The following is a 27,272-nucleotide window of genomic DNA, read 5'->3' as shown; positions in this document are numbered from 1 at the left end:
TTATGTTTTTTAGGTTTTAACGATCCATTTTCTCTTTCGAACACGAAGAAGGACCTACTTTCAGGTCCAGCTCCTATAAAACCTAAAACTTTATTTATATCACAATTGTTATGATCAGTTTATAATTGTAAAGTGGTGAAATATCATTTGACACAGAACAATTAATAATATTTCTATAATACTATTATTCATTTTTAATTTTGCTTAGTGTTAAACAAACACTGATGCTACTTTAACCCTGTGTTTTATTTGCACTTACACCTGATCACACATACCTGGTGGAGGGAACATCCCCAGGTATGAGAAGTAGTTCGGTGTGTCTTTATTGTTTCAGAAAAACAGAATCTGATCCAGCTGCCCAAAGTCAATATGACCTAGTATGGATTGCTAAGAAGCAAAAAGACCACATGGGTTAAGTGGAGTCTAGGTCCTTTATAGGTTTATTGCTCCTGTATTCTTTCTGCTCTGCACTTGCGTCTGATCAGTCAGTGGAAACATTTTGTTTCGGAGCGTGCTTGTGTTGCTTTGGTCCTTTTACAAGATGCTTTTAACACGTCTTTTTGCCGTGATACAAAATAAACGTTACATTACAGTGTCTGATTTTGCAAAGTTGATTAATAAATGAATAGAATACATAAATATGACATGTATTTATAAAAAGTGTATAAAATGTGAATAGTCCAGTTATATTCATAGTAGTCATGTATTATTCATAATAATATTCATATATTCATCATAGTTCTTGCCTGAAAAAAGTGAGACATGTTTATTGAGTCGTGTGTCTTTTTTTTTTGACCTCTTTAAGATGTTAGTGTAAGTAATTGACTGTCTGTCTCTGTGTGATTATATTAGGTCTACATCTTTCAGACAGTCTAAGTCAATAACAGGAATTTTAAACTCTCATACAATCTTATAGTGGTAACTATTTAGAAAGGCTATGTGTAACAGTGTAGATTGTAAATTTGGTATCAGGCCAAATACATTGTGTGGCAAAGCAGTTATTAATTTCATTATTTTACACAGAAGGAAACCTTGCATTAAATTGTTTTCTCAGTAATATAAAATTTATATTATGTATTTGAGGCTGCTAATACAATTCATACATTTTTAAAACATAGCCACTCAAGTAGATTTTATTGACTTGCCATTTATATGCATGTATATGAAGTAGGATGTAATATATTTAGACCACAATTGACAATGACAATACTGGACGCACAGTTCCTTTCATGTGCGTAGTACATGTGGTGAACAAAAATGCCATACATGTCAGAAAATCCAATGAAAGTCACTAGGCAATAAAATACCTATGGAGAACAACAGGGACATCATGAGGTGTGGCATGATGTCAATATTTCATCAAATTATTTAAAGACATTTTTTTTCTGATTAAAAATATGTATAAGATTATTTGTATTTGTCTCACTAGTCCAGTGAAATATCATAATGAAAATAAGTTTAGCTGGAAGAAGAGGAAATGAAATAAGTAATCATGTGGTTATTGATCCAGAATTACTCATGATCTAGGTAAAGAAAACTTCTTGTGGCATGTCAAAATCATTATAACAACCATTATATGTGAGAGAAGTCGACATCTATAGTTAATTTGAATTAGTGTGTTTCTAGTTTCTTAGTGATTTATGTAGCTTTGATACTTGCCTGTTTTACTTCTGAGGTAAAATAAATGTCACAGCTTAGCTGAGTGACTCAACTCTGATTGAATCAGTGATGAGATCTCTGAACTTTGAACAAAGATGGCTAGAGCCAAAAATCACAAATCTTTAACACATATGAATAGTTTTATTTGCATTTAACAATAGCAGCCCACTCTTCTTTGGCAGCACTTTGATCAAATGCAGCTGCTTGCTGTGCAGCTACCTGCCATGCCTGGGCAGAGACGAATAAATCCCCACCTACATTAAGCTCCTTTAGTACCGGGAATGCTGGGAATTCTGGGATGGGTACATGTAAAACTGGGTTGTGGGCAGGATACAACAAGACAGAACCAGAGAGAACGACATTGAAGACGTGAACAGGAGGATTTCAGATAGGCTGCTGCACTTTGGCCTGAACCTTTGTGCTGCTCTGTTGGTTGTACCTGGGTGCCTCTTATTTACACGTCCTGCTCTCGTCTTGTGTCATTGCAGTTGAGAGCTGCAGCGAGCAGCGTGAGGAGGACCTGAGTGAAGATGCCTGTCTCCACTCAGCTGGGTCTGCTGCTATGGAAGAACTTCACTTATAGGAGACGACAAACGGTAAGTTGGACTAGAACCTGTGTTATTGTGAGTTGTGACATGTTGGTGCATGTATGTATGTATGTATGTATAAACTACTAAAAAGTCTATAAAATACTCTAACTAGGACTGGGACAACATACAGAGACAGGCTAGACTATTTACAATGTCTTGCTCACCATATATTCAAATGTTGTTGTTTTTTATTGTAATGTAAATCTTAACACATTTTTTATGACAGTAGTTTAAGTGGGGTCTCAAATTGCATTGTTAACATTTATATTAATTTAAGCTTGAGACTCTTTGTTTGAAACCTGTTATAAATTTGTCATCTGTTGACAGAAAAAAGTGCAAAATCCTATCAGGTTTTTGTGACAGGAAATTTAGCTTTTGAGGCCTTTAAAGCAGCATGGCTCCAGGCATGGCAGTTGTAAATGTCCATAATATAGTTCTGTCCTCAATTAATCTAAAAGGGATTTCTTTTCATCCCTTTAACTCCTGGCATATTATTTATTATTTATTCTTAAAGCATATTCAATAAGCACTCTAAATTCTTCAGTAACTACAATGAAATTATGCTTCTTTTATTGCATATCCATCTATAATGTTTAAGTGGTTACACATAGCTGTATCCAAGAAACACATTGTTTATTCTTTCATAGGCTTTGGGGGTTATGCTGTAAACAGTGCTACTCCCATTGCTAATGTCAAACATCCAAAATCCAAAATGGTCTCAAGGTCTCAATCCTCACATGGTCTGTATTGACCAGCACTGAATGTGTAGCAACTTTACTGGATGACTCAGTGATCATTCCGCATAAATGCTTTCTATATCTGGAAATGGAGTATTGATGCATGGCTGCTGATGTTTTAATAATAAATGCTGTTAATAAAAGGCAACCAATGATAGCATTGTGGAACAGCTAGAGAGTGCTGCCTCAGGGCATTTTGTCTGTGGGATAGGTGTGCTAATCCGCTGCCTTCCTGAAAGCTCTATTAGCAAGGGACAAGCGCTCATCTTTAAAGAGGGGGGATGAGGGACAGTGTCCACACTTACATTAAAATGCTGATCTCTGTATTTTCTTGACTCTCTCTCTCTCTCTCTCTCTCTCTCTCTCTCTCTCTCTCTCTCTCTCTCTCTCTCTCTCTCTCTCTCTCTCTCTCTCTCTCTCTCTTTCTCTCACACACACTGTTCTTTCCACATGTTTGTATTGCACAGTTCCAGCTGCTAATTGAGATCATCTGGCCCCTCTTAATCTTCTTCATCTTGATTGCCGTGAGACTGAACTACCCCCCATATGAGCAACATGAGTGTAAGTCGAATTTATTTTCAGTGCTATAAGCTTGATTGTTGCATATAAATGCTAGAATGTTAGATGCTCTTTTAAAAACACGTTTACTCAATTCTTGGTAAATATAAAATAAAATAAAATATATAAAGATTAAAAGAAATCTTATCAATCCTTTAAAAAAGCATGAACGGTTTAGGACTTCCGCTCTTTACTAAGGAGAAGATTCTATGAAGTTAAGAATGAAAATCCGTTCAACTGGAGTTCACTGTTATTTTTACGTATTTTTACGCAGCTTACGTAGTGTCCATATAGAAATATCACAGAAATGAAAAAGACAGCTAAGACAGTTTTTAAAAAATACATTTCAATATCACATACACTCTAACGCCTTTAAGGTTCAGTGCGAATCCTCCAAGGTGCATCAGTGCTCCTTAAAATCCAGTGTGTATTTTGCAAATTTTATTTAATAATTATATATTTTTGATATTCCCTTTGTGATGTCCATGTGACAAAATTTTTTGAACTAATTAACTGACTTTTTTTTTTTAGATGATTCATTTTCAGAGCAATTCTTATTCTTACACATCTCCATTTCTTCAAAAAAAAAAATTATTTTGGTTAGGACAGCTTAACAGTGTGCCAAGACATGGCTCATAAGCACTTCAAAATCTGTCATAAATAAATGTATTATGTGTTACCTGCAGTAGAATAACAGCATGGAATTTATTGGACATCAATGCTATTCTAACCTCCTTGTCAAAGTCTGTATGAGTGATATAACTGGGTATTCTTGGCATGTTATCAGTAGCAGTAATATAAACAGATTATGAAAAGTTAAGACTTTTAAATGACCTGTAGTGTAGTTGTGACACTGACTGACACTTTCTTTTCTTTATCGAAGGTCACACTGAGTTATTTGGTGCTCATTGGGCATACATTCATGTTTCAATATGGCATTACTACTTATAATTTAACTCAATAGCAACAGTCTATATACTATCAGATTATTACAGCTACACTGCTGTTAATGGTTACTGATAATTTATACATTTCCCATCACATGGTGTAGTTCTCCCCTTCTACTCTTCTTCAGTGTTTTGTTTTGGCTCTGAGTTCAGGATCCCTCATTGAAGGAGGAAGTACTTGCTGTGCTGTCTCTCAGTTCTGCATAATGTCCAGGTCTAGATGAAGACACTGGAAAAGTTTTGTTGTGAATCATGCAGGATGTGTGGCCAGGCATGTTGCAACTGTAAAAAAAACAAAAAAACAAGGAAAGTTCCTCTTTTTAGTAGCCAGTATTAAAGAGATGCTCAGTTTATGTATCAGAGAAACAAGAAGACAAAATAAAAATAAAAAAACAGATCATCCAACATTAAGGTTCTACTTAAATTCAGATTTAGAGATGCTAGTTAGCATGACATATGTCAGCATTTGCTAGATGAAGTCACATACAGTGCATTTACTTATGGTAGTTGTACACTCACTCTTGGCTGTTATCTTATCTGTGCTGTGCTTAGCAAAAGGCCAGTTGGCAGTCTTAAGGTTGACTGATAGCAGACATATTTATTTGACTCATCTCACAAGTAAACATGTTATCCTTCATTAGGGGCATCAGACTTAGACCAAAGGTCCTACGTTGTGCTTAGGCAATCATTCTCCCTTGAATAAAGTCTTTCTAAGCTTGGTTCCCATCTGGAAGGAGATTCAAATGTGCTGATGTTTGCTAGCACCTGTTCTATGCTGTAGATAAGATGATCACAGGTTCATAGCTGCTATCACAGCTGCATCATATCATTTTAGAAAACTGCAATTTACATGACTTGTCATAGATGGCATCTAATCACCCCTTTTATTTTACCTAAACAATTCGTTACTATATTTGTTTGAAATTCCTCAGAAAAACTGCATCAGAGGAGATTTTTTTATTGCCAGCTTTTCTTGTCCATTTTCTTCTTTATGCCTTTCTTATAGTGGTAACGATATTCTTCTCACTTAGGCAGTAAATTACATCTTCCTTGTTCTCTCTTTGTTGATTTCAGGTCACTTTCCTAACAAAGCCATGCCCTCAGCAGGCACCCTGCCATGGATCCAGGGCATTGTGTGTAACGCCAATAACCCATGTTTCCGTCACCCCACCCCAGGAGAATCCCCAGGAGTAGTCGGCAACTTTAACGATTCCATGTAAGTTTAAACCTGTTGTAAACTATGTTATAATCAACTGCTTAGTTGATTGCCTTCATGACATCAGCCTAATGTCTTGCTTTTTAATTCTCAGTATATCACGACTGTTTTCGGATGCCAAGAAAATCCTCCTGTACAGTCAAAATGACAAGAGTCTGGATGGGTTTAAAGAGTTAATCAATGCAGTGAGACACATGCAGAACAACTTTTCAGGTGGGTGTGTTGAAAAAAAAAAAAACAGCTCCTTATATCTGCTTAAAGCATAATGTGACCTTTAATTTCAGCTGCTTTGTTCAGGCAAGTTTATCGTGTGAGTGTCTGATAAATGTCTAGCATCAGATACGTAAATCCATGTGTGTTCGTAAAGACTGTAAGAGGAAAATTTTCCACGCAAGGAAGATGTGGGCGATTGGGAGTTCTGTGTTGAGTACTTTTGGGCGAGCCGAGGCAAGTTAGTGACAGGGCTTGTGTGGGTGAGGACAGGAGAAAGATATACAGGCACATGCATTCACATGCCACTCTCTCAGGCCTTACACGACACCATCCTTCCACTTCTTTATTGTTCTGTAACAGCATTCACTTACTATTAAAACTTCTTCCATATGCTCATTTTATGTATGTTGAGACTATGCATATATTTTACAGTAGATTATAAAAGTGATGTTCAGGTTAAGACAATTGTGACTTGTTATACTTTCTTGAACAAGAATCGGTCATTTATACTTATTTATTAAATGCATAGATGTCCTTGCTGATTAAGCCAATGTCATGCACTCATTATTTAGGATTTAGGAAGCTTCTGGTATATTTCTATCATGGGTGGCAAAAATATGTTTACAGCACTGTTAAATTGATGTATTATTCTGAAGGATTATATGAAGTTTTTATCTGTTCTTAAGGGCTTACTTGGACTGAAATTTGGTGGATAGACCTTATGTTTTCGTTACATCTTGTCAGTTTTACCATCAAAATGATCACATAATCTTCTTATTCATCAAGGTAGCTGGTGGATTAAAAAAGTAATTTTAAAAGGCAAATATATACTATTCTTTTATACTATAAATATATACTATTCTAATATTCTTTTTCTTTACTTATGAGCTTATGCAAGCTTAGTCATTAGTCACTGGAGGATGTGCTTGTTTGTTATATTACAGGTACAAACTAGAGTCTCAGCATTACTAGAGTCTCAGCAACGGTGCACTGCTGAAGCACCTTTGTCTTAAGGATGCTGGCTATATGATATCATCAGCATGGTTGTTATCTCATCCTGCCTCAGCTTTATGACTTTACTTCCATCCTATCTAACAGTATGTTTACACTTGTCAAATATTTGGCACTATTACAACTGACTAAGTACAAATGGTCAATTTTGGTGCTGAGTTTGGGATGTGAACAGGCAACAAAAAGTATGTTTAAGTAAAAAATAATAATAATAAATAAATAAAAAGATTGTTTAATGTGATTACAACTTCAAAAATATATTTCTCCACCTCTATAAGAGCATGTGTGCTTTGAACATTCTTTCCAGGTATTGTGGTGCCTCTCCATGTTTCCTCCTACTGTGCTGATATTTTAATTTCGTCTATATTATTTTCTTCTTACAAACAGATAAAGGACTTGAAAGCCCCGAGGGTCACTGGGTTTGTGATTATTGGCTTTAGCTGCTTAGCAACTTCCGCGTAAACTCATTCACACCAGTATCACAAGAGAATTGTGTCTTTTTTTTTTTCCAGAAGTCTGTTGTGATTGTGAAGTCTGTCTGATTGTGACCTTTTTTCCAGTTCAGTTTAGAACTTGCCAGGATGGCTTTAAATGAACAGTTGTGGATTTGACTTGATTTTTTTTTTTTTTTTTTTTGCCATTTGAATAATCCACTTAGAATTATTTAACTTCCACAAGGACATACTTGTGAATAATATATTAGCTGCTGAGTAATATATGTAGCTGCATGGAAGCATGTCCAGATATTGATTATATGACTATTCTTGTCTTGCAAATCTATGAACTAGACTTCTGTGATCTTGTTGAGTTGTTAGACGCAATAACGTCTGCATGTACAATAATTCAACTAAAGGGCTTTCATCCTAAACTAGTGATTTAAAAAGCAATTGGGCGGACACCCTTATCCAGAGAAACTTACATTATCTCTCTTTTTTAAAATACAACTGAGCGTTAAGGGCCTTAACAGTGGCAACAGTGGCAGCTTGGTGCACCTGGGATCAAACTCACAACCTTCTGATTGGTAGCCCAACACCTTAACCACTTGGCTACCACATACCACAGTTACTTCCTGGGTGTAGACGTAAAGAGTTTAAAAAATATCAGTGTAACTGTATACATGCCACTCCGTCCAAGGTGTATACTGCCTTGATGCCCGATCACGCCTGAGATAGGCACAGGCTCCCTGTGACCCAAGGTAGTTCGGACAAGCGGTAGAAAATGAATGAATGAATAAATGTATACATGCCCTGAATAACCTGATTACTTGTCTACAATCCAGGTCCCTTTATTGTATTTATTTATAATCATAATTAATAATATACCAATAATATGAACTATCACAGTGTTTTGTGACATTTTGTGTATACTTGTAAGTGACAAATCTGATAATGGTCCTACTAAATTATTTCGAATCTAACAACAAGTGTCATTTCACCGGCAGTCTTATGTCCAGATCAGGGTTCACTGAAGCTGAGTTTGTAAGCTGTCTGTTTGTAAGTAGTGGTAGTGTTCATCTCCTGAGCAAATGTCTTTTCTCAGTGATACCACAGTTACCAGGTTTACAACTAACTTATCCGTTTTTGTTCTTGAGAATGATTCCAGTGTGGAAGGCCTTTAAAAAATTCAGGAATCTATCGCCTACTAGAGCTTTTTGTCCCCTTCATCTGAATGGAGAGTGGATACACTTCCAGCCTTTGTTCCCCTCAGGGGCCAGACAGCAGAATGGGGGCATTCAAGCCAGACAGTCAGGCTACTACTTAGAGTGGACTTTTTTAAACAGGCCTTTGGAAAGAAGGTGTGAATAGCAACAGTTTCTGAAGCGAGGTGTGACTCCTGAGAGTGTGACTTTAGGGGGCATTGATCATTCAGCATTGTCACAAGAAGCGATTACCTAATGGTGTGAAACAACCAAGTATATATCAATTACTATGGTATGTATTTTGCTTTTTAGTGCACAAAGTTATTTATAACTCATATGTCCATTTTGCTATCTCAACTAGTTATCCCACAATTTGACCAAAGACTGAAAATTCACTGTGTGTGATAATCATGTGTGGTAATCATTGTTAGAAAGGTTATAGACATCTTTTCATTTACATTTATGGCATTTGGCAGATGCCGTTGTCCAGAGAGATGTATAAAAGTGCTTTTAAGTCTCTTATTGATGAGTAAATCAACACTGGTTCACTAGGTTACAGACTTAGTATACCATCAACCTAAAACTGTTCAGGAATATTTGTTTTTTTTTAACATAAATATAAACAAGGGAAAAGCTAGTTCAAGTGTTTCATGAATAGGTAGGTCTTCACCCGTCGTTTGAAGCTAGCCAATGACTCAGCTGTCCGGGCCCCTTGAGGATGTTCATTCCACCACCTCAGTGCCTGAACAGAGAAGAGTCTTCCTGTATACCTGCCTCTTACCTTGACAGATGATGAGACTAGTTGAGCACTGCTGGTAGCTCTAAGACAGCGAGGTGCAGTCCGAGGAGTGATAAGAGATTTTAGTCAAGAGGGAGGTGGTCCTTTTTTTGGCTTTGAAGCCAAGCATCAGTGTTTTGTATCTGATGCATGCAGCTACTGGAAGCTAGTGGAAGGAGCAGCAGTGGGGTACTATGTGAGAGTTTATGCAGGTTGAAAACAAGTTGTGCAGCTGCATTTTGGTTCATTTGATGAGGACACATTGCATTCATAGGTAGACCTGCAAGCAGTGAGTTGCAGTAATCCAGTCTTGAAATGACAAGAGACTAAACCTGAGCAGCCTGTGTGGACAAAAATAGCAGAATCCTTCTGATGATGGCCAACATGAGCAGTCTATCATCATTGGTAAGCGAACCCATGTGAGGAAACATCACCAAGAGAGTGAGTATACAGGGAGAAAAGGAGAGGAGCAAGTACTAAGCCCTGTGGGACACCAGTAGAGAGTCTGTGTGGAGCAAATGTCACTCCCCTCCATGTTACCTGATATAAGTGACCTTCCAGGTAGTAAGCAAACCATTCCCATGCTGATCTGCCAATTCCAAGACTCCTGTGGGTGGACAAGACAGTCTTGTGGTTGACTTTATCAAATGCAGCTGAAAGGTCGAGGAGGATGAGGACAGATGACAGCTTGGCTGATCCAGCAGCATGTAGTTTCGCAGAGATAGCCAAAAAGACAGTCTCTATGGAATATGCTGTTTGAAGCCAGACTGGTGGGATTTTGGAGGTTGTTCAGTGAGAGCAGACAGACAGTTGATTATACACAGAGTTCTTTAAACAGTTAGACCTTTTTTGCACTAGTTTGTGATCTTTGCAGGAAGATTTCTAAGGTAATCTGTCAAAATATCTAACAAAATTTTGCACCTTTTTTTGGTTTATGTTCTGTTCAGAAAAACCCAGTTTTGTCCACAGTGATATGCAACAGGTTTTCTCAGGAGGCAACACATAATGGCCCATTTATATGGGTAAATGACTTTTTAAAATATTTTTATAGAGTTTTATATTTATTTTCCCTAAGAGTGTACATGAGAACAGATAATATTTAAATGCTCCAAGGCTTTCATTTTAAAATTGATGAAACGAACACCATTTTATTTTAAAATTCATGTCCTCATCAAGGTCCTTGACAGACACAGTGTTCCTGTGGCTTCGCCTACATTTGCTGTGAATTGCTAGGCCTTACCTGCTGGGGCATGCACTTGACCTTTTAAAGAATAACTGAAACTTTATCCAAAAAACTCGAGCAGGAAACAGGCGCACACAAAGGTCCTACACCTCACTGAGTACCTAAGCATTTAGCGTGTGTCTACATGTATAATAGCAATGGCTTAGGGACGTAGCAGGAATGTCGTTGAATGGGGGGAGATTATCGAAACGGGATATAATTAACCTAAAATCTTTCTGAATGGAAAAAAAAGTTGTACTTGGGTCAGATTGCTGGAAATAGATGATCAAACTCTAAAAGTATATTAATTCTGTTTTTCTCAGGTTTCAGGCTTAAAGACTTCCTAAATGACAATGAGACCCTGTCTGCATTCCTCATGAAAAATGCTTCCCTCACAGAGAATGTTGTAGAGGACATTCTGATGGCAGAAGTTAACCTGGAAAAGGTGAGCAGTTAGGCAAAGAGACTAAACTGTTTTAAACAAATGTTTTGCAATTTTTTATATCTATAATAAGTGCTATAACTGCAAAATTGTTCCATTAACTGACATAATATGTAATCATTTTCTTGAAGTATATTCCTTGAAGCATATACTGAATCTTCCAACAGTTCAAACAGTAATTTTAGGCATGTTCACTGTTTTTAATGGGCGGCTTTATTATCAAATGTCCATTTATGGTATAAAATCATTTCCTGTTAAAGTGGGGTGACAAATCATAAAAAAAAAAAAAAAGATAATACGTCATCGGAAGATGTTTTAATAAGCTGTTGGCCTTCTAGAAGCTGCCAGAAGAGTTTCAACATGCCTTTGTATAGACTCTCTGGCTCTAGAGGAATGAACACCTTTCTTCCTAAAGATATTTTGTCAGTTGGTGTTTGCTTCAAAGTTCGGTGGGTTGAGAGACAGTGGCTGTGAAAGCCATAGCACATGATCTGTCAGCAATTCTTCCCTTTAAGAGGGCAAGTGAACATAAATGTTTCCAACAGCATAACAAAGCCAGCAGCTTTTTGCTTGAATTTGTCACCCAATTTTATATCATGTACAATATTATATAGTATCTCTTTCACCTTTTATAGATTATTAATGATGCTTAGAAGAATCAGCAATGCAGTACCACATACTCGCTCTTTCACTCCTGGAAAACAAGACGTCTATATTTATACTTATGTTTATTTTAGGGTTTTTTTTCGTTTTTTTTTTCGTTTTTTATATCCCTTATCTGGTTTCAGGTGCTAACACGAGGCTATGGGGTACATCTGAGGAACATGTGTAACACTTCCACCTTGGAGCAATTTGTGAAGTTCCCAAACAGAAAAGTATCAGACCTCACTCACAATATGATCTGTAGCTCATCTCACCACTGGCTGAACCAAGCTGAGAAACACTTCTTGGCCAACCTGGACTTCTTCCGACCTCTAAGGGTAAGACAATTGGGTTAAAATATCAAAATAAAGTAGCAGCTCTTATACAAAAGAACTAACAACTTTCCTTGGCAAATTTGTTTCTTGGAAACAGAAAAATATGATATTTGCATAGAGCCACAGAATATCATTGTTGACTGGTAGAGTTAGAATCACATCGAATAATCTCTCTACCCTTTAAAGTGATTTTCACTTTTAGGAAAATGAGCCTTTGGAAAACAGGATCCTGTCTGTGTAGCGTTATTTTAGCAAAGGCATTATGGCCAGGTGTTGGTTTAGCTCAGAGTGGGAAATGTAAAGTGTCTTTACAAAAAATGGTGTTACACTGTACGTATTTACAACTGTAGCAGTTCCATCTTGCCATTAAACTTCTTGACTTAGAAGGAGTTTAATAGCCTGTGGGCAAAATAACTTTAGCCTGATTGTTCATTCAAGATCCCTGAAATCCTGAAGAATATTTTCCATTAAAAGTAAACTATTCATTTTCATTTGTTTGTGTATCTAAAGTGGAGAAAATACACATACTGTTACGTTTAACAGACAGAACAGGGTAAAGAAGATATCATCTCCTCTTACCATGAAAATAAATATTCATCTGTACATCTCACTGACCAGGGCTGTTTCTGAGACACCACACCAGGTGACTCAAGCACTGATGTGCACTTTGTACAGAATCAAACAAAGCGTGGGTCAAAGACAAAGAGAGAAGTACAAAGACAGAGGGCTGGAAGGGGGGCAAGGCCTTTTAGAGCAGGCAGAGGACTAGACATGTTTTGGCTTGAGTTCTCTACACACCTATATTAACATGTAGCCTGGAGATGCAGTTTGCAGATTATAGCGTGCCATGGCAGCTTTAGCTTTCTTTGACGGTTTATTATTAAGCCACGTGTATTATATTCTTTCCAACAATTTGCTCATCAAAAGTTGAATGTGACTCATTGCTAGGATTTTCCCACAGGAAAAGAAAAAATCTGAAACAGAAGTTTGAATATGAATGAATAGTATTACATTTGTTATACAACATTTATGGGTTTCTTGAAGGGTCATTAAGAGAGTAATCTAAGTTTTGATAGTTCAGCCTTATCATTTAGATAGTATTCTATTAGAATAATAAACATAAAGCAGTGTAAAAAACGTATAAAATGTTATTGAGTATATAATACATTTTAACCTTTATGATGAGTGTATAGTGTCCTAATACATATTTTCATTTTGCTCTAAGCATATCTAAAAAGTTGCATTCAGCTAACTGTGTGTTTTCAGTTCTAAGTAAAATAGTGTTGATTTGATCAGATTTGGCCTCTGCCTTACCATATATACATGTGTGTTCTTTTTTGCAGTCAGACATAAGTTCTAAAAGAAATGACACCCATTACGTCACCAAAGCCACAGACAACCTCTTGGAAAACCTGGGTTCTTTAGCTGTGGAGGTAATAAGTTTGTTTGGTTTAATGAAATCATTTCGTAAACCATTTCATACACTCATACATTATTAATATCAGTCAGCTTATTCAGGTATGTTCAAAGTGTTCGTTTGAGTCTAAACATATTTTCTATTATTTGATTTACTTACTGTAAATTATTTTGTGTGTGTATATGTTTGCCTTGGTCTAAAAACAGGCTGTTCCTGTAACCAGATTAAAACAATAAGATGTTTTGGTCTCAGACATACAGTAGCAGTGATGTATAGAATAAAACTTCAATAGGCCTTTCCTGCTTTTGCTTGCGGTCCTGTTTCTTCAGTGCGTTCTTTTCCTTTATTTCTAAATCCCTTTGAAGTCTCATAGTCAGCTGAAGTATTGTGGCCAGACATTATACTGTATCGACATAGTTTACATATTCCAGCACCTTGTTATTTGTCACCGTGAGCACTGGTTATATGATTCCACTGATTGTTAAAATCCCAGTGATGTCCAAGCCACTGGGGGCAGCAGTGAAAGTTACACATTGTGTCTGGATGTAACTCATGCTGCGTACTTCAGGGACATTTGGGAGAAGGGTTGTTTCAACTCTCAGCTGGACAGATATACAACCAGGCACAGCTGAATAAGCACAGAGACAAAGAATCAGAGAAAGAGAGAGTAGCTAAGGATTCCTGAAGCAGGGATGCAACTGGATAGCATTTACAGCACGTACTTTTTTCTAAGGAATCTGTGAGCTGTGTTCTTAAACACAAGCTCCTTTCTCTTCTCTTTTTTTACTGAATGCAGGACTAATGTGGCAAAAGAATTTAATTCCAACAAAAAACTTTTTTTTTGATGAACAGGATATAGCGATGAAATGAGTGGAGTCAGCTGTTGGTTGAGTTTTTGCACTTTCTTAATTGTTTTCTCTTTTAATCTGTTTGTTCAGCATGTTTCTCTACTGGAATAATCAAACAACCGCTTTCCTGTTTCCCCTCCTTTTGGTTTGCCCTCCTCTGCTGGTGCATTTTACAAAATTACAAAATTAGAAGCATGTGACAGGTTGGCTTGCTGATGTGGCTCGCTGAGTCAAAGCTTACACTCCACATCAAGTACATCTGCACCACACCTCTTTACTCTGGGTTTTGAAGGGAAAGAACGATAGTTACTTTTCACTCCTCTGCTGTTTGCCTCGACTCATGACACGTTTTCTTGTTGACTCAGGAGTTTTTTACTGTCACAAGGAAAACATGGAAATGGGGACAGGAGGAATATTTGTAGCTGGGTCAAAGTGGACGAGCTTTGTCTGACGTTTGTGATTTTTTTTCTGCAGCTGTAATTTGTTTTGTATTGAACGTTTCCTGTAAGGGTTTGCAGTATCATATGTCAGAACAAGCTTTTCGAGGTGGCGTATTTACTAAGGCAAGTACAGTTTCATAGGCCTCAGGGGTGTCACTCCCTCGTAATAAGTTATTGCATAATATGCATCTCTGGCCATAGCAACAGAAGAGATAAACAGGATCTTACCTTTTGATTCAACATGTTCTGCATAAACAATTCTCGAGATCGTCAATGGACACTTTTTTCTTTGCTTAGCAAACCTGATGGGCCTGATTTCTGGTTAGCTGATTAAAAGGAATTCTCTTGCTTTAATTTTCTTACATGCTGGCTCATTTTTGTTAGTATTGTTTTCTTCAGCCCTCTAACACCCTATAATCTTTTCTCAGTTGGCCAGCATGCGGAGCTGGAGTGACCTGCGCAATGAGATTCTCTTCCTGACCCAGAATGCCACTGGTTCACCCAGTCAGATGTACCAGGCAGTGTCAAGAATAGTGTGTGGACACCCTGAAGGTGGTGGCCTCAAAATCAAGTCTCTTAACTGGTACGAGGACAGCAACTTCAAAGCAATGTTTGGCAACTACAATAACAGTGATGAGGAGCCTGTTTCAGTCTACGACAACACAACCAGTAAGCACTCTCTTCATGTCGTTCAATACATGCTGTCTCTTTCTGAAATACATTCAATTTGATTGCATAAGGTTTACAAATCCTGTTATTCAGAACATATTACTACACTGGTTAGTATAAGGAAAAACATAATGGGACTTGTAGATATAGTTAAATAGTTATATTGTTATAAATAATTAATGACATTACATGCCATGTTACATTTTCTCAAATAAATTTAGCAGATTACAGAAATACAAAAAGCAAATCTTGCATTTTTTAACTTTCCCCAAGTAGAAAACTTAACGTTACAGCTTAGTGTTGACAACTTATTATAGAAACCTTCACCATATTAAACATACAAATATACATTTTCTTTTGTTACATTTTTTTATAATACACCATATACGTCTTTGTGGTTGTTACTGTAGAAATAATTATATTAAGTGCATTAATATATTAATATGTGTGATGTGAGTTATAGCTATAATACTGCTGTCAAAGCTGTTATAGAAAATAAATCACTTTTGACTTTTTAGACTTTTAAACTTTTGACCAGTTAGAATTGAGAATTCAACTGTGTTGTGGTAGAATTATTATTATTAATATTCTTATTGTTTTGGAAATCACTGTTCATGATGCTTTTGCAGCTCCCTACTGTAACAATCTAATAAAGAACATGGAGACTAGCCCCATCTCTCGGATGATCTGGAGAGCGCTCAAGCCTCTGCTGATGGGGAAGATTCTGTACACCCCTCACACCCCTGCGACACATAAGATCATCCAAGAGGTAAACATCTTTATCACTGAATCCAACACAGAAAAAGTAAGCTATTAATGATTGCTTTATAATATGTGCCCTCACCTGCAGTAGAAAGTCAAGAAGGGGTATAATGTTTCTGTGCATACGATTCTCTGTGATTTAGGTCAACAGGACATTTCAGGAGTTGGGAATTCTCCGAGATCTGGGCGGGATGTGGGAAGAGGCCAGGCCCAAGGTGTGGAACTTCATGGAGAGCAGTGAACAGGTGGACCTAGTACGGGTATGTTGGGCCTTTTGCTCATTACTATCCTTCAGTGGTGGGCATGCTGCCATCTAAACTCTCAAGAGTGTAACAAGGTACAATGTGAGTATTTGTTCAGGTGTAACCTGTTATTGTTTGCTTACTTTGTTTACAGATGTTACTACAGAACAATGTCACAGCCTATTTGTTCAATGCCAGGCTGAGCGGTACTAGGTGGACTGTGCAGGATCTTAGCAGTTTCCTGACCAAGCATTCGGAGGACACTCGTCCACCTGGGACAGCGTTCACATGGAGAAATGTCTTTAATGAGACTGATCAAGCTATTATGAGCATATCCCGTTTCATGGAGGTCAGTTTAATTACATGTACTTTTACTCCACCCCCACTCTTTTTGTTTTGCAGACATTTGCATACATAGTTCACAAAAAATAAGCTTTTTCACATTAATGCTCCAAACGTGTTGGCTAATGTGCAGACCACATGAACTTATGACACAGATAAAATGAGGTAATGAAAGTAGAGAGGGAAGTGGAAATCTTTAGATCCACACATGGAGATTACGTGACTATGTGACACAGCTACTAAATTTAACAATAATTTTCCAATCGTCTAATTAAAAAATGGCTCTAATTCATAAGCACCATTCTGATTTTAATGAATATTCTCCAAATCCTATCACCAAACAGAATCAGGTTATTTTACTAACATGCAAACAGCTGACCACATATATACGTGCTAGTAAATTCCCAAATTTATAGATTTTTATAGATTCTAAAGTTTAGAGCTAGTTAAAAAGAATATACTGATGTATCTCTGAAACATTGTCTTTCTTTGCAGTGTGTGAATCTAGACAAATTAGAGGCTATGAGCACTGAGGAGAAGTTAGTGAATGAGTCCCTTGGTCTGCTGGACAACAGGAAGTTCTGGGCTGGAATTGTGTTCCCTGAGATCGATCTAAACAGCTCTGAGCTTCCTCCCCATGTTATCTACAAAATTCGTATGGACATTGACAATGTGGAGCGCACCAACAAGATCAAGGATGCGTATGTCTACCTTTAATCTTTTTTGGTCAAGTTCAACCATAAAATACTCAACAATTATTGGTGGTAGATAACTGGTCATATATCCTGCCAAACATCCTTTTCTTCATTGCTTTAGGTACTGGGACCCCGGACCCAGAGCTGACCCATTTGAGGATTTGCGGTACGTTTGGGGTGGTTTCTCTTACCTCCAGGATGTTATAGAGCAGAGCATCGTCAGAGCAGTAACAGGAACTAAAGAGAAGACGGGAGTTTACATCCAGCAGATGCCTTACCCATGCTATGTCGACGATATGTACGTTTCTTTACAAATCTTTGTTATTGTCATTTTGTAGACCAAAATCCTAAAGTTGTGTTTTTGTCTTCTAATCTCTGTAGTTTCTTGCGTGTGATGAGTCGCTCTATGCCCCTCTTCATGACCCTAGCCTGGATGTACTCTGTGGCTATTATAATAAAGGGTGTTGTCTACGAGAAGGAAGCACGCCTTAAGGAGACAATGAGGATTATGGGCTTGGACAATGGTATATTGTGGTTCAGCTGGTTCATCAGCAGTCTTATCCCACTTCTGATGAGTGCTGGATTACTAGTGTTTGCGCTCAAGGTATAGACAATATGAGTTTTTTTTAATGATTACTTTAATAGGATTAAATCACATACTGTCTTCATAGGACACACAAAGAACAAAATATAATTGTTGTAATATTTCTTATATCTATTATTATGTAATTATATTTATTATATAGTAACATATATTAATATGTGTTGAAAAGATTGTAAGAAAAGATGTTGCTTGCAGAATTTTTAATCAAATGATAAGTAACCTAATTCACATAAAAAAAAAACATTTATATTGACAGACAGATACTTATCCCAGTATAACTGATTATATCATTTTGTTTATATGATCAACAGGATGATTAAGATCTATCTGAAACACACTTTTGTTCACTTTTGCTCTTTTGTTTAATACATGTAGTACCTGATAATCATAAATAATCCATAGACAGATGTAACATCAGATGTTTAACCTCTTATCTGCAGATGGGGAACCTGCTTCCCAACAGTGACCCCGGTGTGGTCTTTCTTTTTTTGGGCTCCTTTGCTGTGGTAACTATCATGCAGTGTTTCCTGATCAGCACAGCTTTTGCTAGAGCAAACCTGGCTGCAGCTTGTGGAGGCATCATCTACTTCACTCTCTATTTGCCATACGTGCTGTGTGTCGCTTGGGAGGATTACGTTGGTCTTCCTGCTAAAGTAATTGCTGTGAGTTTTCAACCACCACCCCACATTCCACCAGTGTCCCAGTGGCAAATTGCGACCTGTATACACCCTGGTATATTTTCCGCAAGCAACCTTGCTGGTTTATCTTATCTTGAGTGTTAGAAAGGTGTCTTTAACTAAAATGTATTATCATTGTTATTATTGTTCATACCAACTGCTCTGTATTGCTTTGTTTATGTACAGATGAGGTCAAAGCTTCTATGCCAGTTCACATAACAGAGACTGCCTGGTGTAATTCTAGATGAAAGATATTAGAAATGTTTGTCTGACCCAAAGTACTTCCTTCTAAACATTTCCCATATATTTATTTAGCATGGCATTTGATTACATTCTTTTTTTCTCACATTTACAAAGGGGGTGAGGATGTTTCCTTTGAAAATGAAGGCTTGCTCTAAAACGTGCAATTGCTCCTTCAAACTGTGATACCTTAAGCTAACTCTGAGTTTTTTTTCTGCAGAGTATACTCTCTCCAGTGGCCTTTGGGTTTGGCTGTGAGTACTTTGCACTATTTGAAGAACAGGGTGTGGGGATTCAGTGGAGCAATCTCATCTCTAGCCCAATGGAAGGGGACGACTACAGTCTCACTACTGCCATTATTCTGATGTACTTTGATGCTTTCCTCTATGGTGTTATGACCTGGTACATTGAGGCTGTGTTTCCTGGTCAGTATGGTATTCCCAGACCATGGTACTTCCCATTCACCAAATCTTACTGGTTTGGAGAAGGAGAGTTAAAGCAGGCACCCAGAATACAGGGAAAGAAGGCGAATGCAGGAGGTAAGAGCAGTTATAAACATAACATTAGTAACTAGAAACATAGTAGGGCGACTAAACTATTTTTTGTACTCTCCTATGTATTTTTAAGCTGTGTGCATAGAGGAAGAGCCCACTCATCTTGAACTGGGGGTGCATATTCAGAACTTAGTGAAGGTCTATCGGCATGGCAAAAAGCTTGCTGTTGATGGTCTTACACTGGGATTCTACGAGGGTCAGATCACATCCTTTCTGGGGCACAACGGAGCAGGGAAAACCACCACAATGTAATAATTTCAAACAATAGCTGTTTTTTTGTCTTTTAATTGTATTTTAATTTAAGTGCAGTATAACAGTCAATTCATGAAGAATGCAATAATATTTATTTGATTTTTCAGGTCCATCCTGACTGGTTTGTTTCCACCAACATCTGGCACAGCATACATTATGGGCAAAGATATCCGGTCTGAGCTAAGTGCTATCCGACAGAGCATGGGAGTTTGTCCTCAGCACAATGTCCTCTTCAGCATGTAAGTAGTCTTTATTTTTCATATATCAGAACACGTACATTTCACCATGATTGAATATAATTAGTTTAAATTGTGACTGTTATTATTGTAAGTGCTTATAAAATTCCATTATAAATTCCCTGCTGTGGAGCCACATTTTAAGTTAATATTAACTTCAAAAAATTAGGTGCAATCTCAGAGGTTATAATTGGTTTATGTGGTGTATTTAGGCTGACGGTGGAGGAGCACATCTGGTTTTACGCACGGCTCAAAGGCCTCTCTGAAAAGAAGGTGAAGGATGAGATGGATCAGATATTGTATGACACTGGTCTGCCACATAAACGCAAATCCAGGACCAGCCAGCTCTCTGGTAGGTGGAATGGACCTTACAATTGATCAAACTGACAAAGACATGTTTGACATAAGTAGTAATGTTTGTACTTCCCCAAAGGTGGCATGCAAAGGAAGCTTTCAGTGGCCCTTGCATTTGTAGGAGGGTCAAAGGTGGTCATTCTGGATGAGCCAACAGCTGGAGTAGACCCCTACGCTCGCAGGGGCATCTGGGACCTCCTGCTGAAATATCGTGCAGGTTTGCGTCAATCTCTTCTAGTATTCTAGGAATACTCAACGTTTAGTCAAGGAATAGTGAAATAATTAAGCTCAGGAATAAGAAGTCATTTGTACCACAGGACGAACCATCATCCTTTCCACTCATCACATGGATGAAGCAGACATCTTGGGTGATCGTATTGCCATTATCTCACATGGGAAACTATGCTGTGTGGGCTCCTCTCTTTTCCTGAAAACTCATCTGGGAACTGGATATTACTTGACACTGGTTAAGAAGGATCCAGAAGCTTCTCTGAGCTCCAGCAGAAACTCCACCACCACCGAGTCTTATATTAAGAAGGTAAGAAGATTTCTTCGGCTATTCTTCAGTTACAAATTATAGAACAAATATTTCAAAATGAGCTTTTGAATTTTTGCTTGTTGAATAGATAAGGTGTTCTCTGCTTGGTTGGATTTTACCGAGCGATAGTCACTTGTGTGTTTCAGAGATGACAATACCCAGTGATTTATTTTTGTTTTTTGACTAGTGTCCTAACTTTTTTCGCAAACTATACAAAAACACGGTTAGTGATTACAAGTGATCAGAGGTGATAGTTTTGTACTCTATCATTTATTTTATATAGCTTATTAGAGGTATTGGGCTATATTCCAAACTCCTATGCAGATAAACAATAGCGTACACAGCCATGTGATGTGAAATTACAGAAGAGCGTTTGTAAGGTTTTGATCTTTGACTTGGTATTCAGTAAATATGACAATTATATCAATGTATGCAATAAAGTTTTATTATTATTATCATAATGCTTCTGTGATAGCATTTAATCATATTTTAACCACTTTAACCAACACAGCAAAAACAATGGTTCAAAATGTTTTTCCACAGGCATATTAAAGTTCTAATTATATAATAATATTAAAATGTTAAGCTTTGGTGAATTGCCTGTTTCAGGATGAAGAAGACTCAGAGAGCAGTTCAGATGCTGGTTTGGGCAGCGACCATGAAAGTGATGCTGCCACAGCTATTGGTAAGCTCAGTTTTCTGATCAAACCTAGGTCTGGATTAACAGACATAATAATAATTAAAAGATAATTAAAAGACATAAAACTTTAATGGTAAATTTAATGTTGGTTTAAATCTAACCACTAACCCTTGTGTATGATTGTGAATGTACACACAGGCACCTCATGGACTGATTCACCTGTTGCACCTGCAGACATCACTCTAATCTCTGGTCTGATTCTCAAGCATGTCCCTAACTCTCGCATGGTGGAAGATCTGGGACATGAGATCATCTATATCCTGCCATATGAATCAGCTAAAGATGGTGCCTTTGTTGATCTCTTCCGTGATTTGGATGACCACCTTTCTGATTTGGGCATCTCAAGTTATGGTGTTTCAGACACCACACTTGAGGAGGTACGGAATACACTCCAATATAAATATACTTAATGCTAATCAGTTAAGCAGATCTTCTTATTATTATTCTTACTTTTGTTCTAGATTTTCCTGAAAGTAGCAGAGGACAGTGGGGTTGATACTGAAATGATTTCAGGTAAGATCTTCACCTTTGCTTCTAATTTAAAGCAGAGATAAAGACATGAAACGATGTTAGAATAGCTCTTGTTATGCTCCCATTTGTGCACAGACGGCACGCTCCCTGTACCCAGACGCAGGCGACATGCTTTTGGAGCTGATCACCAGAGCTGCCTTAAACCTGTGATTGAAGATGACTTTGACTGCAATGAATCTGAAATTGAGCCAGGTACTTTTTGTTACTATCAGTTAAACCTGAGTAAGATATTTTTTGTTTCACTTTTACAACCAAAAAACATTTTGTGAATTTTTTTGTAAATTCTTAGATTCCAAAGAGACGGATCACTTAAGTAGCACAGATGGTAAAGGTTCATACCAAGTCCAGGGCTGGAGCCTGATGAGACAGCAGTTTGTGGCTTTGCTGTGGAAAAGGTTCCTCTATGCTCGCCGCTCCAGGAAAGGCTTCTTTGCCCAGGTATAAAGTGAATAGGTCTGGAATCTGATAGTGAAAAAGTGTATATTATATAACATATGATAACAAATTAGAGGTTACTAAGAAGTATTAGAAGTCATATAATACTAGAAGTATTACTGTGAAACTCATTCCTTTTTCTCTGATCTGTTATGCAGATTGTTCTGCCTGCTGTGTTTGTGTGCATCGCTCTGATCTTCAGTCTTATTGTTCCCCCCTTCGGAAAATACCCCAGTCTTGCCCTGCAGCCATGGATGTATGAAGACCAAGTTACCTTTATCAGGTACTTAACCCTGCTATTCACCTAATCAAGCATAAAATCCTTCATTATCAGTTTTTCATCAGCGTGAACCTTGGTGAAAGTGTGTTGATAGACACACCAAGTGATCCTGATGTGCTTCTTAAGCATACCTTTCATACTATTTCTATATTTTAAAGATTACACTACAGAGGATCTTTACAGCTTATATTAAGGGGAAAAATTCTAATGACAAAAATTCTAAATTCACTCAAGTGTCATAACGTGGAGACTGAGTACACTTTTGCTCACTTTTTCTAATAGCAACGATGCACCGGAAGATGCCAGCACTCAGAAATTACTCTCTGCATTAATGGAAGGCCCTGGGTTTGGAACACGCTGCATGGAAGGAGAACCAATACCGTGAGTAATTCATAATATCAAGTAATAATTATGTAATAATACATTTAATAAAGAATATATTTAATCCATATTTCTCCAAGACGAATAGCTTTACCCTGTGTTACCATGTCTGCAGAGATGTTCCCTGCACTATGGGTGAGGAGGAATGGTCCATACCAGAGGTCCCTGAAAATGTCTGGGATGTACTTAGGCATGAAAACTGGACCATGGAAAACCCATCTCCAGAGTGTGAGTGCAGCTGTGAAGGCAAAAAAAAGATGCTCCCAGAATGCCCTGCTAGTGCTGGAGGACTTCCACCTCCACAGATAATGATCAGTGAGAGAGACACACTTCAAAACCTGACTGGAAGAAACATATCTGACTACTTGGTGAAAACATATGCGCAAATCATAGGCAAAAGGTAATATTTCCGAACATTCTGACATTCTGGGTCATTCAGTCATTCGTCTTTGTGAATATTTTCTCTGCAAAATGCCAATGTTGCTGCGTTTGCTGTATTCAAGTTTGAAGAACAAGGTGTGGGTCAATGAGTTCAGATATGGAGGTTTTTCACTGGGAGCCAGAAGCACTCAGGTTCTCCCACCTGCTGAAGAAATTGATGATGCCATTTTTCGATTAAGGGAAATATTCAAACTGCAGAAGGTAAGCAAATTTTTATCCTCTAATCATATTAGTCGTACTCAACATGTAGTTTAATATCTAATAACTTGGTTTCTCTCTCCTTATCTAGAACTCAGGGACAGCAGCTGACCGCTTTCTTAACAGTCTGTCTGCTTTCATCAATGGTCTGGACACTAAAAATAATGTGAAGGTGGGTTATAATAGTCATTTAAATGGTCTGTTTTTCATTTCTTACACCACTAGAATTTTCATTTCTTACGCCACTAGATTAAGAATTGATTTTGTGTTATTTCTTTCTCAGATCTGGTTCAATAACAAGGGCTGGCACAGCATTGGGTCTTTCCTCAGCGTGATGAACAACGGTATTCTGCGGGCCAATCTGCCTCCAGAGAAGGACCCCAGAAAATATGGCATCACAGCCTACAATCACCCTTTGAACCTTACCAAAGAGCAGATCTCCCAGGTGGCACTGTGAGTATGAACATTTTTTGCATCATTAATATCGAGTTGGTTTCCTTACATACGTTTTGTTACATATTCCAAACCTGTTTCCTTTCAGGGTGACAACTTCAGTGGATGTATTGGTGTCTATCTGCGTTATCTTCGCCATGTCATTCGTCCCTGCCAGTTTTGTTGTTTTTCTCATCCAAGAACGTGTGAGCAAGGCCAAGCATATGCAGTTCATCAGTGGAGTACAGCCATACCTCTACTGGGTGGCTAATTTTATCTGGGATATGGTATGTTGTTTGTTTGGGGTTGTACATGCTTTTAAAATATTCTGGTTCTGAGTATCAGTTTTTTTTCTGAACACATTCTTCTGTGTTTCAGTGCAATTACATCGTCCCTGCAACACTGGTCATAATCATTTTTGTGTGCTTCCAACAAAAAGCCTACGTGTCTTCAACCAATCTGCCAGTTCTTGCCCTGTTGCTGCTTCTGTATGGGTGAGTGAGCCATCACTATGATTTTGCAATATCTGTGCAAAATAATTAAGAATGTGCTGAGGATTACTGTTCTCTACTTTTAGATGGTCTATCACACCTCTGATGTACCCGGCCTCCTTCCTGTTTAAGATCCCTAGCACGGCATACGTTGTCTTGACCAGTGTCAACATACTGATTGGGATTAACGGCAGTGTGTCTACTTTTGTTCTGGAGTTGTTCGGTGGTGATGTAAGTGTGTAACTCTTCTGAAATCTGAATCTGAACAAAAGACATTTCCCTCAGTTACACTTGTGTGGAATGTAAACTAAATGTTTACTGACAAACCTGAACACATTTGCAAGTTTATGATTTGTTTAAAGGTATACCTTCCAATGACCGACTCACTAATCTTGTCTGGTTCCCTTTTTTAGAAAGTAGGTGGCATCAATGACATGCTGAAGAACGTGCTCTTGATCTTCCCTCACTTCTGTCTGGGACGAGGCTTGATTGACATGGTGAAGAATCAGGCCATGTCTGATGCTCTGGAGAGATTTGGTATGAATAGATTTCTATTATTGCACATTTCTGATTTAGATATATAAAGCAGTTGGCGAAAAAAGACAGGCGAAAATAAAATAAAGCACTAAGGTAAAATAAAGAATTACAGATACATTGAAACTATAACGATAAAAAAAATATATTCATGTTTATCATATTTAAACTCATATTTAAAATCATATTTATCATGTTTAAACATTTTCATATTTCATGGCCACATTCAAATGAATGTATTTACAATTGATTGTGGAATATGATAAGTGACAACGACACAAGAGATTAATTCTTTTACAAAGAAATGTCAGTTTGTGGTTTCTTTAGCAGCGTGCTCCTTGACATTAAAAACTAGGAAAAACCCTGGCAACCAGAATGTTCACATGCTTAACAGTCAACAACAGAATTCCTGAGATGATTTTGTCTTCTATGTACAGGAGAAAACCGTTTCCGCTCCCCTTTGGAATGGGACATGGTGGGTAAGAACCTGTTTGCCATGGCAGTGGAAGGATTGGTCTTCTTCATTATCACCGTCCTCATCCAGTACCGCTTCTTCATCAAACCAAGGTGAGGATAATTCTTTCCAGACTTCACAATCATGTCAGTATATTAGTGAAGAATGGGTCATCGTTAATTAGTTTGGTTGACCATCTGAACCTGGCTTCTGTGCAGAGCTGTTCGCCCTAAGCTGAGTCCGATAGGAGAGGAAGATGAGGATGTGGCCAGGGAACGGCAGAGAATCACCAGTGGAGCAGGGCAGGGAGACATCCTTGAGCTCCGAGAGCTTACAAAGGTCTGACAAATATTCGTGTTTTATTAGCAAATGTTCTATTAAGTGTTGTTGGAAAATGTGAGCGTTAAGTGGTGCATTAATCACAATGTATGTTTTTGCATTCCAGGTTTATGAGAGGAAAAAGAAGCCTGCTGTGGATAGGCTTTGTGTGGGAATTCCTCCAGGAGAGGTGAGACACCATGCAGCTACCATCTGTTTCATCAAATAAGCTACTGCATTAGCTGACTGTTTGTCAAATCACAAATTTGACCTCTATCCATTAGTGCTTTGGTCTGCTTGGAGTGAACGGAGCTGGGAAGACAAGTACCTTTAAAATGCTGACAGGAGATTCTGCAGTTACCAGTGGAGAAGCATTCCTAGCTAGGAAGAGGTAAGACATGAATTTAATAATATTAAAAACTTTGTTTAAAATACAGTAGGGGGTACATTTACATCTTACCGCCAGGGTTGGAGGTTTGATTTCTGCCTCCATCCTGGGTTTTGTGGAGTTTGTGTGTTCTCCCTGTGCTTTGGAACTTCCTCTCCCTAGGAGTTTCCTCCCCAGTCCAAAGGCATGCATTATAAGCTGATTGGGATCTCTAAATTGTCTGTAGTGTGTGCATGAGTGTGCTTATGTGATTGTGCCCTTTATTGGCTTGGCACCCCATATTGGTACCCCATATTGGATAAGCACTAAAAAATGGTTGGCCTGATAGATGGATGGATGGAATGAAGGATGAATGGATGGAGGTAAGTTTATAAAAATTCTAATAAAAATGTAACTAAATTTTCCCAATCTTTTTTCTCATTCTTAGTATACTCAGGGAAATAGATGAGGTGCATCAAAACATGGGCTATTGTCCACAGTTTGATGCCATCAATGACCTGCTGACAGGCAGAGAACATCTTGAGTTCTATGCCATCCTGCGTGGTGTTCCCGAAGGGGAAGTGTGTGAGGTGAGTCCATAATGTGGAAAAAAAAAAAAGATCTATACAGGCAAAAGTTGTTTGAAGTTATACCCATTTACAATAAAAAGTTTTGTTTTTTTAATTTCTTTATTTTTACAATTTATTTGCTTCTCTATTAATATACCAGCTTGGGTCTCTGCATATGACAGTTAATTAAACTTCATTACTGTATTTTGCTAGTTAGCATGTTACAAAGGTTGAAGTCAATTCCAGAGAAGGAGTCATAGCGTTTGTGCATGTTTGAAAACA

At 37.8% G+C, this 27,272-nt stretch overlaps 1 protein-coding gene across 2 annotated transcripts in view; it reads left to right on the top strand.

The window, feature by feature from the left end:
• Positions 1-27,272, top strand: part of abca1b (ATP-binding cassette, sub-family A (ABC1), member 1B) — a 32,859-nt gene that overhangs the window by 802 nt on the left and 4,785 nt on the right. For both annotated transcript variants that reach the window (XM_027172933.2, XM_027172934.2), the window contains exons 2-42: positions 2,148-2,255; positions 3,454-3,547; positions 5,566-5,707; positions 5,802-5,920; positions 10,894-11,015; positions 11,801-11,992; positions 13,333-13,422; positions 15,123-15,363; positions 15,993-16,132; positions 16,269-16,385; positions 16,522-16,716; positions 17,205-17,410; positions 17,526-17,702; positions 17,786-18,008; positions 18,449-18,670; positions 19,146-19,464; positions 19,553-19,727; positions 19,839-19,970; positions 20,180-20,319; positions 20,401-20,538; positions 20,639-20,859; positions 21,469-21,544; positions 21,698-21,936; positions 22,021-22,072; positions 22,166-22,282; positions 22,380-22,528; positions 22,684-22,808; positions 23,088-23,186; positions 23,302-23,586; positions 23,690-23,828; positions 23,917-23,997; positions 24,109-24,278; positions 24,367-24,544; positions 24,636-24,751; positions 24,835-24,979; positions 25,162-25,285; positions 25,720-25,849; positions 25,955-26,075; positions 26,182-26,244; positions 26,339-26,445; positions 26,870-27,011. In XM_027172933.2, coding sequence (XP_027028734.1) covers positions 2,190-2,255; positions 3,454-3,547; positions 5,566-5,707; positions 5,802-5,920; positions 10,894-11,015; positions 11,801-11,992; positions 13,333-13,422; positions 15,123-15,363; positions 15,993-16,132; positions 16,269-16,385; positions 16,522-16,716; positions 17,205-17,410; positions 17,526-17,702; positions 17,786-18,008; positions 18,449-18,670; positions 19,146-19,464; positions 19,553-19,727; positions 19,839-19,970; positions 20,180-20,319; positions 20,401-20,538; positions 20,639-20,859; positions 21,469-21,544; positions 21,698-21,936; positions 22,021-22,072; positions 22,166-22,282; positions 22,380-22,528; positions 22,684-22,808; positions 23,088-23,186; positions 23,302-23,586; positions 23,690-23,828; positions 23,917-23,997; positions 24,109-24,278; positions 24,367-24,544; positions 24,636-24,751; positions 24,835-24,979; positions 25,162-25,285; positions 25,720-25,849; positions 25,955-26,075; positions 26,182-26,244; positions 26,339-26,445; positions 26,870-27,011 — 6,129 coding nt within the window. In that variant the 5' untranslated portion in view covers positions 2,148-2,189. The remainder of the gene's footprint in view (positions 1-2,147; positions 2,256-3,453; positions 3,548-5,565; positions 5,708-5,801; positions 5,921-10,893; positions 11,016-11,800; positions 11,993-13,332; positions 13,423-15,122; positions 15,364-15,992; positions 16,133-16,268; positions 16,386-16,521; positions 16,717-17,204; positions 17,411-17,525; positions 17,703-17,785; positions 18,009-18,448; positions 18,671-19,145; positions 19,465-19,552; positions 19,728-19,838; positions 19,971-20,179; positions 20,320-20,400; positions 20,539-20,638; positions 20,860-21,468; positions 21,545-21,697; positions 21,937-22,020; positions 22,073-22,165; positions 22,283-22,379; positions 22,529-22,683; positions 22,809-23,087; positions 23,187-23,301; positions 23,587-23,689; positions 23,829-23,916; positions 23,998-24,108; positions 24,279-24,366; positions 24,545-24,635; positions 24,752-24,834; positions 24,980-25,161; positions 25,286-25,719; positions 25,850-25,954; positions 26,076-26,181; positions 26,245-26,338; positions 26,446-26,869; positions 27,012-27,272) is intronic.

This window comes from Tachysurus fulvidraco, chromosome 10 (genome assembly GCF_022655615.1).
Source record: "Tachysurus fulvidraco isolate hzauxx_2018 chromosome 10, HZAU_PFXX_2.0, whole genome shotgun sequence".
NCBI classification, from domain to species: Eukaryota; Metazoa; Chordata; class Actinopteri; order Siluriformes; family Bagridae; genus Tachysurus; species Tachysurus fulvidraco.
Note: the sequence above shows the minus strand (reverse complement) of the source record. Positions and strands in the feature narration are given on the sequence as shown.